This window comes from Brassica rapa, chromosome A05 (genome assembly GCF_000309985.2).
Source record: "Brassica rapa cultivar Chiifu-401-42 chromosome A05, CAAS_Brap_v3.01, whole genome shotgun sequence".
Taxonomy (NCBI): domain Eukaryota; kingdom Viridiplantae; phylum Streptophyta; class Magnoliopsida; order Brassicales; family Brassicaceae; genus Brassica; species Brassica rapa.
In genome coordinates, this window is record NC_024799.2 from 22782645 (window position 1) to 22796247 (window position 13603).

At 37.7% G+C, this 13603-nt stretch overlaps 3 protein-coding genes across 8 annotated transcripts; 1 reads left to right on the forward strand and 2 right to left on the reverse strand.

Annotated features, from left to right (window-relative positions):
• Positions 1-139: 139 nt before the first annotated feature.
• Positions 140-5623, reverse strand: LOC103869859 (G-type lectin S-receptor-like serine/threonine-protein kinase CES101). 6 transcript variants are annotated; one of them, XM_033292242.1, is made up of 15 exons: positions 5473-5623; positions 5107-5329; positions 4873-4971; positions 3557-4738; positions 3350-3475; positions 3200-3256; positions 2882-3117; positions 2599-2809; positions 2289-2526; positions 2054-2207; positions 1661-1977; positions 1110-1476; positions 754-809; positions 518-559; positions 140-411 (listed from the first exon to the last, which is right to left on the reverse strand). In XM_033292242.1, exons 4-12 carry the CDS (start codon positions 4356-4358, stop codon positions 1401-1403), a joined length of 2217 nt encoding a protein of 738 aa, XP_033148133.1. In that variant the 5' UTR covers positions 4359-4738; positions 4873-4971; positions 5107-5329; positions 5473-5623; the 3' UTR covers positions 140-411; positions 518-559; positions 754-809; positions 1110-1400. The 6 variants fall into 6 exon arrangements, with proteins under 6 accessions (XP_033148133.1, XP_033148134.1, XP_033148135.1 ...); XM_033292243.1 differs by having other exon boundaries at positions 5489-5617; XM_033292244.1 differs by having other exon boundaries at positions 5107-5205; positions 5473-5489.
• Positions 5624-5765: 142 nt separating this feature from the next.
• Positions 5766-8688, forward strand: LOC103869861 (MAR-binding filament-like protein 1). The gene is made up of 4 exons (XM_009147932.3): positions 5766-6126; positions 6236-6285; positions 6393-6536; positions 6754-8688. The coding sequence occupies exons 1-4, from the start codon at positions 5859-5861 to the stop codon at positions 8452-8454; spliced, it is 2163 nt and encodes a 720-aa protein (XP_009146180.1). The 5' UTR covers positions 5766-5858; the 3' UTR covers positions 8455-8688.
• On the reverse strand, positions 8594-13226 carry LOC103869860 (probable sulfate transporter 3.4). The gene is made up of 13 exons (XM_033292246.1): positions 12504-13226; positions 12139-12217; positions 11846-12053; positions 11243-11414; positions 11067-11132; positions 10385-10498; positions 10194-10310; positions 9978-10104; positions 9598-9884; positions 9335-9525; positions 9167-9252; positions 9020-9096; positions 8594-8937 (listed from the first exon to the last, which is right to left on the reverse strand). Exons 1-13 carry the CDS (start codon positions 12798-12800, stop codon positions 8788-8790), a joined length of 1971 nt encoding a protein of 656 aa, XP_033148137.1. The 5' UTR covers positions 12801-13226; the 3' UTR covers positions 8594-8787.
• Positions 13227-13603: the final 377 nt, after the last annotated feature.

Consider the following 13603-nt stretch of genomic DNA (forward strand, 5'->3'; position numbering starts at 1 on the left):
GAGATTTGAGCTATTTTTAAATTGAGGAGGAGATTATAAGTTTTGCATATAAATTTGAAAACACCAATTAAATTAAAACAGAAAAATCTTAAAACATCAATTAAAATGAAACATGGAGAGTAACTTTTATGTGTGTTTGTTTGTTTTGTTTTGTTTTTTTTTTGTCACAGGTTTGTTTGTTAACTTTGCAACACGATGTTAATTGTTATAGACCAAAGCACACATGTATATATAGATTTTTTTTTTTTTCAAATATGAGTTTCCCAACAAAAAGGGAGATTTGAGTTTTTACATATTGAGAGGGGGGGGGGAGATTAGAAGAGTCTCTTATCATTTCTTGCCACTTTTCTTAAGCCCAGCACCACCGAATGATCCCTTTTGTGATGCCTTGCTCCTGAGTTCTTTAAGTGCCTGTTTCAATCAACCCAACACAACAGAACAAAACATTCACTTCATCTTAAGATTGTTCAACGAATCAAAACTATAAAATTAGAAAAGGAAAATAAACAAATCTTACCTTCTCTTCATCCTTCTTTTTCTGCATTAACTCCTTATCGTGCTATTGTGTTAAAACAGTTTAAACGATTAATTAGCCTAAAGAGAGTCGGATATAGGATTTGGAGCTGATGTTTATGATCATCATAGCTCAACTTTGCAGGCAAAACTCATGCACTAGACACACATAATAAACCAACCAAAACTGCCAAAAAAATTCAAGATAAAAAGGGGTAAGTTGTAAGAGAAAGATCATACCTCATCATATTCCTTCTTACCAGACTTGGGCTGCTTCAAGGGTTTCAATTTCCCTCCTGAAACACCAACCAAACATAGAAACAGATCAATCAAATATTCATATTACATATCCAATAGAAAAAAGGTTGACGTTTTACAAAGAACCATGTCAAATCAAAAGAAGAGCACACAAGATCAATAAACCAGCAGGTTGATCGATTAATGAACCCATGAGCTCAAATATGAAAGCAAACACATCTTAACAAAACATTTGAAGCAAAATATATCAAAATGATTTTTATCTGATATTTCCATATATATCCTAAACCTGTCTTGGAGATATTAACCGAGCTGAGAGAAGGGAGGATAATGATCACCTTGCTTGGAAGACATGGCTGAGCTTTAAGGTTAGATTAAGACCTGAAACTCAAGGAGAAAAGATATATAAGGTTGCCTAATATCCAAAGCACAATAAATATCTCTGTTCCTTCGAGTTTAGATGATTTGGTTCTTGTTATGCGATCATATATATATGAAAAATGGCTTCTTCTTTTACTTCTCGATAAAAATAGCCAAGTTATATATAGCGAGAGCCAACGAATATCAGCAAGTTACAAAACCCAACGACTATCACACAAGAAAACGATTTAAAAGTAGTAGGAACTATGCTATTGCGTCGCATTCCAAGATGATGCGTGTTGGATGTTTGTCACCGGGCCATGTCCACGCAACACACTGAGCGGTCTGTAAATTTGTGTCTGAATATAAGGAGAATGCCTTACATAGTATATATGACATCATGGACTTGGGTACAAATAAGGGTTAAGTTACATGTTAACCCCACATACAGAAACAGGTCAAAGAAGTAAAACTATATCATGGAAGTTCAGTTTTTTTATCTTAGCCTCACCAGTCACAAGCAGCTCACCTTGGATCCATCACTGTGATAGTGACCCTATTTGCCGATACATTTTCTGGCTCCGGTGTCTCAATATCAATTTCCGGCGAGCTTCTCCGGGGACCATCATAGAAAGCTGGCTCTTTAGGCGAAGTAAGAGCATTATTGCCTTCGCCGTAAATCATGGACACAACATCTAACATACTTGGTCTATCCTCTGCATTTTGCTGTACACACAAGAGAGCAACTTGAACGCATCTCAACACTTGAGGGCTGTCAAGTGCAGAATCTCCCAAAGACTGATCTATCACCTCTCTAATTCGGTTCTCTTTAAACAGGTTCCACGCCTGAAAAAAAAACAGAGTTTCAAAAAGGTCCAAAGATGCTATCAATGAAACAAGAAGAAGAAGCTTGGCTCTTAACATGAACTATGAGATTCAGAGGCCCTTCTGAGTCATGGTGGAAACTATTGTTCTTCCTTCCACAGATGATTTCGAGCATCAGAACACCGAAGCTGAACACATCTGATTTAGCTGAGAATAGTCCTTCTCTGAAGTACTCTGGAGACATATAGCCACTACATACAACACAAATAAACTCAGTTAAAATATAATCAGAGAATCTTCTTCTCCTTGTTTATGGTCACTTCTTTACTTACAATGTGCCAGCAACTCTTTTGGTGTTGGCTCTGGATTCTTGGGCTCCAAATATCCGAGCCATCCCAAAATCAGATATTTTGGGATTCATATCCTCGTCTAGCAAAATGTTACTGGCTTTGATGTCTCTGTGTATCACTTTCAATCTTGAGTACTTGTGAAGGTACAAAAGACCTTGAATGATCCCTTCCATGATCATGAACCGCAGCGTCCAATCCAAAACGTTTTTCCTCAATGGGTCTGCAAGGCAGATTTGGAGACATAGTTTCAGATAGGTTTCTACAGATTCTTAGCTTCTTATAGAAAGCTCACCAAAGAGGAAGTAGTCAAGGCTCTTGTTGGGCATGTATTCGTAAACCAACATTTTCTCATCCTTCTCGATGCAACATCCTAGCAGCTGAACAAGATTTGTGTGTTGAAGTTTGGCGATAAGCATAGCTTCGTTCTTGAACTCCACTAATCCTTGCCCTGATGCTATTGATAGTCGCTTAATAGCCACTTCTTCCCCATCTATTAATCTCCCCTTCAAGAAAGTAGAGGAAACATCAGAATCTGCTCTTTAAGTTCATGTCATAAGCTGAAGAATCAGTCGTACCTTATATACAGGACCAAAACCACCTTCACCAAGCTTGTTTGCATCGGAGAAGTAATCTGTTGCCAACGCTACAGTTTCAAAACTAAAGATCTGAAGCTCATTATTACTATTCTTCCTTGCACTTCTCCTGTGCCGGCGGCCTCTCCTATCAATTCCGAGTTCACGTAGTAGCATTTCTTGGTCTATTGTTGAACCAACCCTCAGTGTTTGAAGCCTCCTTCGTATGCAACCAGTCACTAAATGAAGGCACACACAATTCTCAATTTCGACGAGGAAAATTTTCATACATACGAAAGTTCAACAGCTGATGAGACTTACTTTGTGGAATAATTTCCCCCCATAAGAAGTAGAACATTCCACGAAATATGATTGTTACTGGACCAAATAGAAACAAAAGTGGTGAACTTGTTGTAAGAAAGAATACTCTTGATAAGGAAGTGTACGAGTGATTCTGATACAGTTCGTTACCTTTTACTTTAAATTTCCTAAGAAAAAGATAGATGATGAACCAAGTTACAGGTATCATTAGGAACAGTGATGCCACAACAACTAGCCAAGTCGGCGCCCTTTCGTTCTCTCGGTCTACCACATATCCTGTATTATATAAAACTTAGTGCCAAAATATTAATTCTGCAGTTATAGCTACACTTCAATAAAACACAGATGATATAGTACCTTTTACAAGAACATGTATAGTTCTGGGACTATGAGAAGACGACCTTTTGTTGGTAGGATCAGTATTCCAGATCTCGCAGCCCGTACCATCCCCATTGGTTGAAGCATAAGCAAGACAAGAACAGTTTTGTATACACATAGCACGGCAATCAGCTGAACTGAGCCTTCCACCAGTCTCATTAAGTACAAACCCATTGCTTGAGAAGGCTGATACTGTCTCTCTAAAATAGGTATAACCAGAGGGCGAACAGTTCCTGTGCCCCGATAGCATATCAGGGACTATGCAACCTGCGTTCAAACACATCCTCGGATCCTTCCTATAACATTCATTATCAACCTCTTCACCGATAGTGAAAGGAGAACAGCGGACATGAGTGACCTCTCTATCAAGCCTGTTTATATGCAAAATGCCCTTTTGGTCTATCGTTATCGTGGGGAATACTGTATCACTATAGTGGCGATCCACCGATAACATAAAATAGTGTTCACTCTCGGTTGAAACATAAGAGAAGACGAACTCATAGCTGTTAAACTCCTCCAAGGAGAACCGATCCTTAAACCAAAGCCCACTTGCCCAATACATGTTTCCACGCCACAAGATGATCAACCGGTTCGTAATGTTAGCATCCATTCCAAAGACAAAAGATCCAGAAGCAGGTAAAGTATCACCTAGCCATGACGTCAGCTCCCATCTCTTTCCAGTCTTGACATTGAAACCAAGTTTCATTCCAGGGAGAAAGGTATCCGTCGGATAATCAAAACTTTCCCACACAATCCTCCTCACCGATCCATCAGAATCCATCTCCTGAAGCTGAAGATTTCCTGTATCCAACAGCTTAAGCGTCGTGTTTCCAGTGGTTTCCGTGGAAGTTATCTCAAGCAGGCTTTTTGAAGCTCCTCCTGAGATCTTCAATCTGCCGAGTGAGTCAACCGTGAGGCTTCCAGAACGCCCCGAAATTGGACTGTTACGGTTAGCAATCCAGACAGCTCTGTCCTGGATATGAGCATACTGCTTATTACCATTAAGATACAAATCGTTGTACCAGATTCCAAGATAAAGGTTGCTTGAGTTCTCGAAGCTGAAAAACTTGAGCTTGAAGATGTTGAAAGCTGAAACGAGCTCTTGCCCATCTTTCAAGTACTGTCCCTGCAGCAGCGTGTCGGTTGCACAGCATGATCGTCCTAACAAGAAGGATAAAGTTAAAAGAGTGATAAAGATGCCGTGTGGCAACAACATAGCTTCAGGAATTAGGCACTTGGAAGATGGATAGTTTAGCAATAAAAATGTCTCTAAAGTTGTTCTGAGGAAGTATCACCTTATCAAATTCAATGTAAATTAGTGGTTAAGGTCAAGTCGTAACACACAGAAGTCCAAGTCCACGCTGGTGGGAGCCAATATTAAAAGTCGTTGTCCACTGACATATTCAAATACAGATGTTGTTGTTACATGACTGAATAGGTTATTATAAAAGTGACGGTGAGAAGTGATAATGACACATTAGAGTTGACTATTTCATGCAAAACTGCACCGAAAAGAATAGACAAGTAACCTGAGTAAGCTGCCACAAAGCGTAGCTACTTCAAGCATAGTATGAAGGTGTGATGTAAGTGGATGAACCGTGTTGAAAGTTTCTTCTTTTACCAGCCCACTTGAAGAGGAAAAAAAAAACTAAATCTTGACATCAACTTCAACGTATATCTCCAGAATTGAACGAAGGATTCGATGATCATATCCCTTTTCAAAATCGTTATGAATCTGAATAATCTCATTTTCTGCGAAACAAATGTTGGTCTCAACACCGTGAAAGTGAAACCATTTTCTCCAAATGAGAGTCTAAATTAGACTTATTTCAAATCCAATTTCTCCTAAAACACTAAAACCATCAATGCGTGAGAGAACGTAATGTGCAGATTACCTGTTCGTTGAAATACCTGAGAGAGATGAGGTAGCGTTGAGCCGCCTCGCTTCGTAAAATTGGATCGAGACGATAAGTACACCACCCTTTATAGACGAGTGACATGTAACAACTCTTAAGAATTTCACTCTTCCAGCGCGAGAACGTCACGTGATAGGCTCACGTGTTTTCTTAAAAATTAGAGGATAACAAAGGCGGTAAAGTCCTAGCTGGCGACTTCTCATTGGTTAGTAAATATATTCAGTATTCACAAAGCAACCGAAGTTATTTAACTACTCGAAAACTGCACGTGAGCCTCACGTGTTAGAGTAGACAGTGATTTTTAGAAATTGCGATTGATTAGCCACCACACATTTGCAATCTCTCAAAGATACTTGCCGGAGAAGATGGGTTTCCTCGTCGGAGCCACTTGCTTCGCTCCGTCTCCTCCTCCTCATCCTCCTCTCCCTTCTTCTTCTTCTTCTACGTCGCAGTTCCTGCTCCTTAAGTCCAACAATGTCGCTATCTCCAAGCGTCGCCGACCACTATCCGCTTCTCTCCGCCGTCAAGATGCAAACGACGGCGATGTTTCCGTCAAAAGAAGAGATTTTGTCCTTATGGGTGTCTCCGTTCTTCCGTTTTTACTGTTCCGATCACCAGCTATGGCTGATGAAAGTGAGTTATCAGTTCTCCTATGCTGCTACTGCATTGGAGAATATTCCTCAAGTTCTAGGGTTTTACTCTTTTGCTTGTTGTTATTCATTCTTGTGATCATTCTTTTTAGGAGGAGGCAATGAGATAAAGACATCATCGAAGCTTAATCAACAAACTGAGGTTTTTTTTTTTTTTTAATTAACTCTCTTAGACCTTCTTCATTGAATCAAGAGACCTCCTTTGCCACCCACAAACCAAACTTTGATCGTTCTGTTTCGATTTATTAGGTTGCAGTAAGTGAAGAAGGAACATCCCCAAATCCGTTTCTGTCTCTCTTAAACGGTCTTGGAATCTTCAGCGCTGGTGTTCTTGGTGCACTCTATGCCCTGGCTCGGCAAGACACACAAGCTGCTGAAGAAGCAATTGATTCTGTAAGCTCCTCTGCTAATTACTCTTTAACAATTTTTGTGAAGTGTTCTTGTCGGCCTTTGATTACTCATAACAGTTCTATCAGAGATAAGCTATTGTTTAGTCCCATGGAGAAGTTTCAAATGGTTTTAAACATTTAGTTTTGAGCTTCTCCTTTTGTTTGTTTCTTTAAGATTTGATTTTTTTCTTACTTAAGCTACCAATGACCGTTAAATACAGCTAAAGAACCAGTTGAAAGACAGAGAAAGAGCATTGATTACCAAGGAGAAAGACTTTGAAGCAAGACTGCAGTGTGAACAGGAAGAGTGGAACAAGGAGCGTAAAAAGGCACAAGAGGACCAGTTGTCATTGATCAGCCAGTTGAATTCTGCAAAGGAGGTGGTGACAGGATTAGGCCGGGAGATAAGCAGCGAAAAGAAACTATGTGAGGAGCTTAGAGTTCAAATCGAAGGTCTGCAAAGTAATCTATCAAAGGCTGGTGAAGACAAAAAGGCACTTGAAACAACGCTCAGTGAAAAGCTTGATTTGGTTAAGGAGCTACAAGATCGGATCAACTCACTTAGTTTGGAGTTGAAAGATAAGGAAGAAGAAACTCAACGCATTAGCACATTACTGGCTGCAAAGGAAGCAGAACTGGAGAAACTCAGCTCTGCTTACACTCAAACTAGCCGAGATCTTGCTGGAGCAAGATTAGAGATCAAACAGCTTAAAGAAGAAGTCACAAGAAGTCAAACTGAGTTGGACTCAAAGAACTCTGCCATTGAGGAGCTGAGCACTAGAATAAGAACTTTAGAGGCTGAGAAAGAGAGTTACATCCAAAAGCTTGATGAAGTCTCAAAAGAGTACAATGCTTTGAAATTGACTTCTGAAACGCGAACAGCTTCCGATGCAGAGGTCATTAGCAGGAAAGAGAAGGAGATTCAGGACCTAAAGGAAAAGCTGGATCATGCGCTTAAGGATCTAAATGAGAGTAAAGACGAAGTTGCTGACCTTACTGAGAAGTACGAAGACTCGAAGAGAATGCTGGATATAGAACTCACTAGTGTGAAAAATTTGAGACATGAGCTTGAAGGAACAAAGAAAACACTCCATGCGTCGAGAGAACGTGTCTCTGACCTGGAAACGCTGCTGGATGAGTCGAGAGCTTTGTGTTCAAAGTTTGAATCAGAGGTTTCTGTTATTCACGCAGAGTTTGAGAAAGCTAAGGAAAGATATGAAGAGAATCTTGCCGAGGAAAGAAGAAACAATGAGAGTTTGGCTAGCAAACTTGCAGTGGAGAAAGATCATCTGAAGAAAGCTGGAGAAGAGCTTGAAGAACTGACACGTGAAGTGGAAGAATCTTCTGTCAAGAACCAGAGCCTCCAGAAGGAACTAGTGGATGTTTACAAGAAAGCCGAAACCACTAAGAAGGAACTGGAAGAGGAGAAGAGGACGGTTTTGGCATTAGACAAAGAGGTGAAAGCAATGGAGAAGCAGATGTTGATGGAGAAGGAGGCGAGGAAGTCCCTTGAAACAGAACTCGAAGAAGCAGTCAAGTCCTTAGATGAGATGAACAGAAACACATCGACGCTGTCGAAGGAGCTTGAGAAGGTGAATAGCCATGTCTCGAGTTTGGAAGACGAGAAAGAAGTGCTTCAAAGATCACTAGAAGAGGCGAAGAATGCATCAAAAGAAGCTAAGGAAAACGTGGAAGACGCACATAACCTTGTGATAAGTCTAGGAAAAGAGAGGGAAGCGCTAGAAAAGAAAGTGAAGAAACTAGAGGAGGACTTGGGCTCTGCAAAGGGAGAGATACTGCGTATGAGGAGCCAACAGAGTTCTGTAAAAGCTGTGAATAGTACGGATGATGAAGAGAAGAGTGATGATAAGGTTACTGTGAAGAAAGCTGTTAGGAGGAGAAAGAGCAGTACCAGTTCTTGAAGAGACAAGGTTATAATGACCAGAGCTTGTATTATATCTTTTGTGTAAATTTTGACAAGAGGCAAGTGGCTCCAGAGTTTCATCATTGAGATCATTTCATCAATGGTGTTACGGAATATAGAGTGAGAAGATCAAATGCTTTGTGTCAGATGTCTAAATTGTGGTTTCATAAAATGTTTTAAAGATGAAAATTACATTTTATTGTATAATTAAAACCGAAACCTATTCAAGGAGTTAACAGCTAGCACCAAAAATTGTTTCTAAAGAGGCAGGCCTTGTCTTCAGAAACAACCATTAAGGACAAGTTCACAGATTCTCCTTTAGAAGTTTAAATCATGGCTGGCCATGAGCTTTCCATGTTGATGAGAGATCAGAAACAGCTTCACCAACTGTTAGATAAAGTCCACTCAGCCCCAATGACTCAATGATCTTGGACTTGTGTAGCTTTTCCATAACACTCCCCACAGGATTCACCAGCACAAGCTGTTTTAAACAAGTGAAAGCATAAAGTTAAGAGTGTTTTACTCTCATATGTATGATCTTTGTTTAGAGTTAATGGTCTAACCTGAAGTGATTGCTTCTCAAGCCTCCTCCTAAGTTCAAACACCGCTTCAATCCCACTTGTGTCTATGGAAGACACAGCTGAAACAATTCCAAAGAAGGCATAAGTTAAAAACTTATGATCATTACCTCAGATGTGAACAGAACTTACCTGTCATGTCAAGAATAATGCACTTTAAGTTTCTATCATTGTTTTCCTTGATCCGATTTTCCTCTTCCCTGGTCCATCTCAAGATCCTACACAACCATAAACTCATTTCCATAAGAACAAAACACAAAACCATAACAAGAAATAAGTTATTTAGTTATTTTGACTAACCTTTCTTGTAAGTAAGTGCAGTTGGCGAAGTATAATGGAGATTCAACAGCAAGAATTAAGAAACCAGGGACTCTTGAGGCTTCTCTGTATCTTTTGAGACTCTGATATATCTGAGTCCCAGGGATGTTTCCGAACTCTAAAGTGTTTGGCCTTGTAACATGCAACAAGATCTTGATAACTGAAACTCCCACCTGCAACAAGAAGGTATCAAACTTAGTAACAAACAACCTGAGTAATACTATGAAGAATAGGTGTGTACTCACTGCTATTGCTAAGCCAAGAGGCACAGAGACGAAGAGAACGCCAAAGAAGGAACACATGCAAGTGAAGAAATCGAATTTGTCAACTTTCCAGAGCTTGTAAGCCGCTTGGTAATCAATGAGGCCTATCACAGCGGTTAAGATGATGGCGGCTAGGATCAGATTAGGAGTGTAGTAGAAGAGTGGCATCAGAAACAAAAGGGTCACAAGAACTGCTGATGCCATCACAATGTTTGAAACTGCTGTTTTGGCTCCAGCATTGACGTTTACTGCAGATCTTGAGAAAGACCCTGAAGAAAACAAAAAAAAATAGGAGTGGTGAAAAAACATTGTTACTTGAGCCACAAGGTGAATGAGCTTGGTTTTCAAGTTAGGTTTTTAACCTGTTGTAACATAGCAAGAGGTGCAAGAACCAGCCATGTTCATAAAACCTATAGCCATCATTTCTTTGTTCCCATTAACTTGATAGTTCTTTAGAGATGCAAAGGTTCTCCCTACAGCAATCCCTTCCTGAAAAAATCAATCAAGGCCAAAAGCTTAGCACTCTAGTACTTAACTCTGCAATTTACAAAGGAGGCAAAGATTTTTGAAAAGCTTACTGTAAGGGAGAGAATCCCTGTGATGATACCAGTCTTGATGGCAAGAGCAAGATGAGCAGCACTAAAGTACAACATGTTTACTGAAGGAGGATTCAAACCCTTTGGCAGATGGCCAATCTGCATCAAAGATTGAATCTCTGTGAGTCTTAGTCTTCCCAGTCTCAACAAGTCTGGTTAAAAAATGTACTTACAAAAGAGATGGCATGAGTCTTGTCTCTGATGAGGTATACAAGAAGAGTTGAGATAACAACTGATGCCAATGGTGATGCAGCTGATATCCAGAAAAGTTTTGGCTTCCTCATGCTCTATATAATCACATAAAAACAACAATACAGTAAAAACTCTGTAAAAAATAATTGATTTTACCGTATACACTAATTAAATTTTTGAAATTCGACTTTCACGTTAATTTAATTGTATTATTTGGTGTATATAAAATATATTTTATAAAATTTAAAATAATTTTACTAATTATAAGCAAAATATATTGAAATGTTAAGAAAATATTGAGATAATTATATTGTAAAATAAATCAAATAATAAAAAGCAAAATATATTGAAATGTTAAGAAAATATAGACATAATTATATTGTAAAATAAAGAAAATAATAAAAAAATTTGTTTGTACTTATAACAAATATATATATATATATACAAAATTTATTAATTTATGATTTCAACGGAACCATATATTTCATAAGTTTTTAAAAATATTATTATCTTATTATTTTAAAGATTTGTGTCATATTTTGGACCGGAGAAATTTATTAATTTATAATGTTTATTAATTTATCGAATATTAATTTATAGAGTCTACTGTAATTGCTAAATATTCGATATTGCGAAATGCCTAAAAAAATTTCAAGTACTTACAAGGTGTCTTGTGGTTAAGAGAATGATCAAGAAGCCAAGACCCATCACAATAGTTTCCCATGACCACTGTAATTGTAGTAAGTAGCTTTATTAGATAAGGATCTTGAATTCTAGATGATGTTTTTACTTTTAGTAGTTAATAATATTTATAAAGAGGAAAGCAATGGTTGACTTACTTCGGATCTAGTGTTGATAACAGAGGACATGACAGGAACAAATTGCATTTTGCCAGTGAAGTGAACGATTCCAAGAAGACCCTTAAGCTGTTGAAGTGACACAATCACTGCAGCACCAGCAGTAAAACCAACCAATGTTGCCTTTGACAAAAAGTCAATCACAAATCCCAGCCTGAAAAAAAAAATTAAGAAATATAAAATATTAATCAAATTTGCTGACCAGGAAAAAATGAACAGTGTGAAACCACTGATAAGTAGAAGGAAGCATCTTGGGGAGTAGGACATTAGTACATTTTTTTTGGTAAAAAGGACATTAGTACATGTCACTTGTCACTATCAAATCAAAAATATATAGAATCTTGGTCCTTTTACATATAAAATGTTATAAACTATATGCATCATGACAAATTCCCCTTTCGTTTTCAGTAATAATTCAACAAAAGTGGCTCAAGCAAAACTCTGAATATATTCTACACTAAGAATACTAAACTCCAACAAGAGGCTAAAACTACATATTCTTTCACATGACGATTACATATCCCAAAGATTAGTTTTGCGTTTTCGGTTAAAAGAGTGTGAAATGTTTGGGGGTAAGATTCGTACCTGAGAAGGCCAAGGGAGGCTTGGAAGAGGCCAGCAAAGAAAGTTGATGTGAAAGCCAGTTTGAGATATAGTATTGAGTCTTGTGTTGGAGAAACACTTTCACTTAGCATTGAGCCCATGACAAGTGATGCTATAGAGACAGGACCAACTGCCAAATGCTTAGAACTCCCAAGAACCGAGTATATAAGTGGCGGCACGAAGCTTGAATCTGCATGCAGCCACAAGAATGATTAATTAAAACTTGATTTAGTTAATCACACTGATTAGTCTGTAATTAGATGATCGATACTTACAAAGACCAACAATGGGTGGTAAGTTTGCTAGCTTGGCATAACTGATTCCCTGCAATATAAATTTCAAAATTAACACAATTTTTTTTGTAGAACCAAAAAATTAAAATAATATTTTGGAAGATTCTAAGAGAACCCATTATGAAATTAACTAGATTAAAGGACTGTTTACTTAAACTTATTAAAACATTGAATAAAACATGCAAACAAACAAAAAACTATTTTTTCTTTCCAACCAGTCATCCCCACACTAGTCAAGTAGTCAACGATTATATGACAAAATATTTTTAATTACGCCTTTTTATTATCTTATCACCACATATAGAAAAATTCTATTCTTTTTTTTTTTTTTCTTTTGTCAAACGTGAGTCAGAGATAACATCAGACCTAAAAAGCTTGAGATCGTACTGAGAACCCCATGTGAATATAGGAAACAAGCTTTGTAGACCAAGAATCACTTTGTTTCTCCATGTCTGGTTCCTAAACCTCTCTAAAGGATCATCAGGGAAGAAAACATCACCAAAACGCTTTTTCAGTTTCTGAAACGTTGTTTTCTTCGGCGGTAGACATACGCTGTGTATCTCCACGACAGTTTCTCTCGCGTTTGCAGCGGTTTCGTTGTTGGGAGATGACATGTCTTCTATTCTGTTCGTGCCATGACCCATTGGTTAATAATGATAGATTTTATATGAAGGATTTTTTCTGACTGAATTTTTTATACGAAGGGTTCTTGAAATATAGAGACGAAGAAAACACTTTTGGTGTGATTAATGTTTTGGGATTGCGTTGTTGTAAAGATTTTTTGTGAGGGAAGATGTTATAATTGTTCTCTGTATTTATAGACACTTGGCTGTGAAAGTGGGGTAAAGCGGTTTTTGTTTAATGTTTGAGATTATAGGGTTAAATGCGTCATTTATCCACTCTAGTGAGTAAAATACGAAATATTATAACCGCGTGAAGGAAATACAATCTTAAATAAATCTCAAAACAGATCATATTTTCTGTAGAGCCATTGCATATGAACGAGAAAGAATATGAAGATTGAGACAAGGTGGAACCAATGGGATTAAAATAAAGTATATAATGAAACTTGATTCAGAGAGGATTGTTTTTGTCTGACCTGGAGTTTATCAAGAGTGATCGATGACAGAAAAAAAAGAATCTTCCACTATTTTGATTCAAAAAGAGTTTATCATTTGCAAAATTATTCAGAGGGGGAGATTTTGAGGTGTGATATACATATTGTAATATATATACTAATAAGACTAGTAAAAACATACATAATGTTAGTATTTATAGTAGGAAGGAAAAAAATATATTGTAGGAAGACCCATATTGAAAATATAAAAACATTCCGTATGTAGCATTTTGAATATTATATATTTCCAAATCATTTATATTTCTTGATTTTTCATCATTCAAACAATTGTGTATTTGTGTAAGTCAAAGTAATTCAAGCGCAGTTATG